Here is a 6680-nt window from a genome sequence, read left to right on the forward strand (position 1 = left end):
CAACACCTCTGCTTTCTCAGGAGGCTAAGGAAATTTGGCATGTGACTCTCACCAATTTTTACAGATGCACCATAGAAAGCATCCTTTCTGGATGTATCACAGCTGTGGAGATGCCAGCGTTGGACTGGGGTAAACACAGTAAGAAGTTTCACAACACCAGGTTAAAGTCCAGCAGGTTTATTTGGTAGCAAAAGCCTTGATGTCTGTGTCAATATGCGCGATCTTCTTGGAGATCCTCTCCACTTGGAGCCAGCAGTTTGCGGTGTCGATGGTAGTCATGATGTGGAGATGCCGGCGTTGGACTGGGGTAAACACAGTAAGAAGTCTCACAACACCAGGTTAAAGTCCAACAGGTTTGATTTGGCAGCAAAATCACAGCTCAGCATGGCTCCTGCTCTGACCAAGTTTGCAAGAAAGTAAAAAGGGTTTTGAATGTAGCCCAGTCCATCATGCAAACCAGCCTCCCATCCATTGACTCCATCTATACTTCCCGCTGCCAGGAAAATCAGCAAGCATAATCAAGGATCCCATGCACCATCGACATGCTCTCTTCCACCTTCATCCATCGGGAAAAAGATACAAAGGTCTGAGATCACAGATCAACTGACTCAAAAACAGCTTCTTCCCTGCTGCCATCAGACTTTTGGATGGACTTATTTTATATTAAGTTGATCTTTCTCTACACCCTAGTTATGACTGTAACATTATATTTTGCACCCTTTCCTTTCCTTCTCCTCCTGAGGAGATACTTACTATTATATACAAACCAGTGAATCAAAATCCACAAATAGATGTTTCTTGTAAATTGGTGTATACTTCTTCTTTTTGTACTTGCTTGCCATTTGCTGATAGCAGCAGAGTGGGCTGGACCTGACTGTGCAATACCACTGAATAGTTCAAAGTCAATCCAACTTTCAGTTGAAAGAAAAATACTGTGGATGCTGGAAATTTGAAATAAAGCAGAAAATGTTGGGAAAACTGTCAGAACTGGAGCATCTGTGGACGGAGAAGCAGTTAACATCTGAGTCTATATGACTCATCGTCAGAGCTCTTAAGACGATTCATATGGATGTGCAACATTCACTCTGGAATCACATGTAGGCCAGACCATGGTAAGGATGGCAGATTTCCTTCCCTGAAGGATTTCAGTGAATCAGATGGATTTATCATTGGACTTTTAATTCCAGATTTTTATTGAACTTAAATTTCACCATCTGCCATGGTGGGTGGGATTCAAATCCTGCTTGCTAGAGCAGTATCCTGGATCTCTAATGGCAATACTATGACACCGCCACCCTTCCTTAAAAATGTCTAGATGTCTTGAGATCTAGATAATTGGATATATATCTAATTCTATCTCTCCCTTTCTCTCGCTTTCCCCTCATAATCAGGTTCCATTTAAATATAATGGCCCAAAATCCCAAATTTTTCAGGAAACCAGTGAGTGCACTCAACTCAATCAATTACTTGTAATCCTAACAATCCCACATTCCAAAAGAACATTTCAATGTGTGTCCTATCAATCGCATTAAGTGAGCAGATACACCTAGAAATGAATCCTGGATTTATTTTGTTGTAATAAGGTCTGCTACTCAACTTTTTTTAAAGTCTTGTACTTCTATAGCACCTTTGATGACCTCAGGACCAATGTTCCCTGTAAATTCCCTGTGGCTGCACAGCAATCTGAAATTGGTAAATGTGAGGTCATCCATTTTGGTAGGAATAACAACAAAATGGACTATTATTTAAATGGTTAAAAATTGCAACATGCTGCTGTGCAGAGGGACCTGGGTGCCCTTGTACAGGAATCTCAAGGAGTTGGTTTGCAGGTGCAGCAGGTAATTAGAAGGCAAATGGAATTTTGTCCTTCATTGCTAGAGGGATGGAGTTTAAAAACAGTGAGGTTATGTTGCAGCTATATAAGGTGCTGGTGAGGCCATACCTAGAATATTGTGTACAGTTTTGGTCTCCTTACTTGAGAAAGGATATACTGGCATTGGAGTGAGTACAGAGGAGATTCACTAGGTTGATTCTGGAATTGACAGGGTTGGCTTATGAGGAAAGACTGAGTAGACTGGGGCTATACTCGTTGGAATTCAGAAGAATGAAGGGAGATCTTATAGAAAGATATAAGATTATGAAGGGAATAGCTAAGATAGAAGTAGGGAAGTTGTTTCCACTGGCAGATGAAACCAGAACTAGGGGGCATGGCCTCAAAATAAGGGGGATCAGATTTAGGACTGAGTTGAGGAAGAACTTCTTCACACAAAGGGTTGTGAATCTGTGGAATTCCCTGCCCAGTGAAACAGTTGAGGCTACCTCATTGAATGTTTTTAAAGCAAGGATAGATAAGCTTTTGAACAGTAAAGGAATTAAGGGTTATGATGAGTAGGCGGGTAAGTGAAGCTGAGTCCACAAAAAGATCAGCCATGATCTTATTGAATGGCGGAGCAGGCTCACGGGGCCAGATGGCCTACTCCTGCTCCTAGTTTTATGTTCTTATGAAAGGTACCATACAGGCCTTTGGAGTTGTTCCCTTTTAAGATATTGTGTATGCATGGTTGCATTAAAAAGGTACTACACATTCAAATGAACAGGCCAGCATGAAGAAAATAATTTAGAGGGTTGTGTTCAGGACATCCCATAGCACTTCACAGCCAATTAAGTTCTTTTGACGTGTAGTCACTTTTTATGTAGGGATCGCAGTAGCCAATTTGCACATAGCAAGTTCCCACAAACAGCAACGTGATAATGACGCGATGTTGATTAAAAGAGAAATATTGTCCAGGACACTGGGGATATCTCCTTTGGTCTTCTTTGAAATAATGCTATGCGATCTTTTACAGCCAGCTTCAGAGAGCAGACAACGCCTTGGTTAAAAGTCCCATCCAAAAATCGGCACCTCCATCAGTGCAGCGCTTCCTCTGTACTGCAATGGAGTGTGCGTCTAGATTTTCGAGTTCAAGTCCTGGAATAGAACTAACAAGTTCCTGAACTAGAGGCAAGCGTGCTACCAGCTGAAGCCACGGCTGAATTTGCTTAAAGGCTATTCAATGTTTTCTCCCAGATCACCTTAAAATCATTGCATGTCCCTGCATTCTTCGAGTATGATGTTACTATAAAAGTCAATAAAGCAGGACCATCCGCGGCTGTTAATCTTTTGGAATGAAGAAAGCTTATAAGGGAATTTCTCTCAATCCTGCCTCGGTCCTTCATCACAATGGGGTGACGGAAGATGCCTAATTTAATTAATCCATGGCGACATGACGTCAGCCCGAGAAGGATAAAAGTCTCCGAATCCGAAGCTGAGACAGAGAAGACGATCCCAAAGATCAAGCAAAGGAGAAAATAACGAAAGAGAAAACGCTAGAGATCTCCGAGAAACATATTGCACAAAGATGAGCGCGAACACAGTTTACTACTGGGGACTCCTGCTACTCTTCCTTATCCAAGTTCAAGCCAGACCCAGACCACAAAACAGCCTCCAGGTAAGAGGAAGCACTCCTGGTTTACTATGCTAAAATCATCGCTTTCCATTGCATTCAACCTCGAGCTAAAGTAAATGAATGATGTAATAACTGTTCATTGACAATCCACTAACCACCAGATCTGCTCATTTGTATTAACTATTTTTAATATTTGCAAAAGGAGTATCTTCAACTGTGCCTCGTTGGTTAGCACTGTAGTAATCGATCAGCTCAGAACTTGAAGGAGTTTACGTTGTACACGGTCTGACGGTGACCAGCTCAAGAGCTAACTAAAACACGTAGCTGCGTAACGCCCTGTGGGAACGCTGCCAGTTACTAATCAGTGTTATCAGTATTATGTATGTATAACCTCATATATGTACAGGAACACGCTTATCCTGTCTTAATTGGTGTCCTTCGAGACAACATAGTGAAAACTGCTCATAACAAAACTCTGGATCTCTCCGTTCTATCCAATTTCCAAAACACTGGTCAGACACACAGATTTAGTGTTTTCAGTAAAGAAAAATGTCATTATCCAGAATCTTGCCTATAATCTGTGTCCATATATTAGCGAATACTAAAAGATGCAAGAGATGAGCTATCGCAGCCTTAGTGCCAAACCATCGCCAATTTCACCAGCTCCAAAATCCCTTTCCGTGCAACAAGACTGGCATATTCTGTCTCCCAACATAAACTAGGATCCCACGCGGATACATTTACTGAATGCACCAAGTCACTTTGCTAGAGGTCGTCTTTAACGCTCATTAGAGTAGGATTAAAGATCTGTTTTAGGCGAAAGTTTGTGTAGAGGGTCATCTTTGAGCACTGTGCCATGAAACCGCATGCGCTTATTATATGTGAACTGCTGGACATAAGAACATAAGAAATAGGAGCAGGATAGGCCATCTAGCCCCTCAAGCCTGCTCCGCCATTCAATAAGATCATGACTGATCTGATAGTGGGTTCAGTTCCACTTACCCGCCCGCTCCCCATAACCCTTAATTCCCTTAATGGTTAAAAATCTATCTATCTGTGACTTAAACACATTTAACGAGGTAGCCTCTATTGCTTCATTGGGCAGAGAATTCCAAAGATTCACTACCCTCTGGGAGAAGAAGTTCCTCCTCAACTCTGTTCTAAATTGACTCCCCCGTATTTTGAGGCTATGCCCCCTAGTTCTTGTTTCCATTGTAAGTGGAAATAACCTCGCTGCTTCTACCCTGTCTAGCCCCTTCATTATCTTATATGTCTCTATAAGATCTCCCCTCAACCTTCTAAACTCCAATGACTACAGGCCCAGTCTACTCAATCTCTCCTCATAAGCTAACCCCCTCATCTCTGGAATCAACCTGGTGAACCTTCTCTGTATCCCCTCCAAAGCTAATATATCCTTTCTTAAATAAGGGGACCAAAATTGTACACAGTACTCTAGGTGCAGCCTCACCAGTACCCTGTACAGTTGCAGCATGACCTCCCTGCTTTTATATTCCATCCCTCTCGCGATAAAGGCCAACATTCCATTTGCCTTCTTGATTACCTGCTGCACCTGCAAACTGAGTTTTTGTGATTCATGCACAAGGACCCCCAGGCCCCTCTGCACAGTAGCATGTTGTACTTTTTCACCGTTTAAATAATAGTCCATTTTACTATTATTCCTTCCAAAGTGGATAACCTCACACTTACCAACGTTATACTCCATCTGCCAGATCCTTGCCCACTCACTAAGCCTATCCAAATCTCTCTGCAGACTCTCTGTGTCCTCCATGCAATTTGCTTTCCCACTCATCTTTGTGTCAAACGCAAACTTTGTTACCCTACACTCGGTCCCCTCCTCCAGATCGTCTATGTATATGGTAAATAGTTGAGGCCCCAGCACCGATCCCTGCGGCACACATCCTCAGTGACCGACCACACAATCAGTATATAGGACACAGTTTGGTCAATAACTGAGAACAATACCCACTTAGTGATTTTCAACCGAACTTGAAACACAGAATTGGTTTGCGACAATTTCGAAATGTAGCATTTCTGAGCGAGGAATAGGAGCATCACTCTTTTACACTGAATCGGCTGCCAAATTACCCACAATAGATCATGAAAAATGCAGTTAACAATGACACAATACTAAGTGCAGTACAGTTAATGTAGGACAGGAAATGGTTCAACAAACTTCTTCTTTGACATTATTGCAACGCGTCATTGTAGTTCTGTGCTCTACCCAACAATGTCATATTTTCCTCAATTGCACTTACACTGCTTAAAGAAATACTTCGAAGATTTGTAAGTTTAACTCCGTCCCGCCCCCTTTATTTGCAGACTTTGTCCAACCTATTAGAAGGAGAGGTTGAGCGCTATCTGTCCCATGAAGATTTGGACAGCGAAGCCAACGACGAGACATCTCAGGTTGGCATCTCTCCCGACCTGCAAAATGACCAACCCGAGTTGGAACGAAGCTGGGACGAGAACTTGCCAGACCTCGAAAGCCGACACCGGCTTCCTGATGGTTCCCTGATACGACTCCTCAGTGACATCACCAACGGTCCCTTGAGATTTAAGACTAGAAGCAAGAAGGGATCAACAAGAGGATGTTTTGGAGTGAAATTGGACAGAATAGGTGCAATGAGCGATCTGGGATGCTGACCATTTAACTTCAGGTAAGAGCTTTCCAACTCCAATCGTTGTCAACCATTGTGGTCTTTTGGGAATCTCATCTACTCCAACTACTTGCACTTTAGTTGAGTGAAAACAGCAGCTGTAAAATGCTACTTGGGTCGACTTCATGATAGGTTAAGCAACAAAACTAGCTGGACAGGTTATCAGTTCCGTACCAACTATTGGACAGCGCGGAGTTAGGGTAGGAATTACATAGAAAGACTGTATTGCTGTTTGGTTTCCAGTGATTGAGTTTGTATCTGGATTTTCATTGATCTACAAATCAAGGACTTCAGAAAATCTTGGCGAATCTCCCACTATATACACTGGTAATTCAACAGAAATATTTATTAAATTGCAGAGTATGATGTTTGTTGAATGAATTCCGTTGTCATAAGACATGCTCTTATTTATCGGATTAAAATGAGTAAACCAAAGGATCCTTACCCAAATTAGGTTAATTTAAAAGATTTTATTTTACTCTCCACTAATTGTGCAATCCGATCATGGAATATCAATAACCAAGCCAATATAAACACATGTTTACGAAATTGATTT

General features: G+C 42.0%; 1 protein-coding gene across 1 annotated transcript; it reads left to right on the forward strand.

The window, feature by feature from the left end:
* The first annotated feature begins 3398 nt into the window (after window positions 1–3398).
* Window positions 3399–6110, forward strand: LOC144509750 (C-type natriuretic peptide prohormone-like). The gene is made up of 2 exons (XM_078238535.1): window positions 3399–3488; window positions 5787–6110. Exons 1-2 carry the CDS (start codon window positions 3399–3401, stop codon window positions 6108–6110), a joined length of 414 nt encoding a protein of 137 aa, XP_078094661.1.
* Window positions 6111–6680: the final 570 nt, after the last annotated feature.

This window comes from Mustelus asterias, chromosome 22 (assembly GCF_964213995.1).
Source record: "Mustelus asterias chromosome 22, sMusAst1.hap1.1, whole genome shotgun sequence".
Classification (NCBI taxonomy): domain Eukaryota; kingdom Metazoa; phylum Chordata; class Chondrichthyes; order Carcharhiniformes; family Triakidae; genus Mustelus; species Mustelus asterias.

Excerpts from the sequence above, each read along its gene's own strand:
- LOC144509750 (XM_078238535.1), top strand. The coding sequence starts at position 3,399 with ATGAGCGCGAACACAGTTTACTACTGGGGACTCCTGCTACTCTTCCTT. Across the intron at positions 3,489-5,786 it reads GACCACAAAACAGCCTCCAG|ACTTTGTCCAACCTATTAGA; the intron begins GTAAGAGGAAGC and ends CTTTATTTGCAG.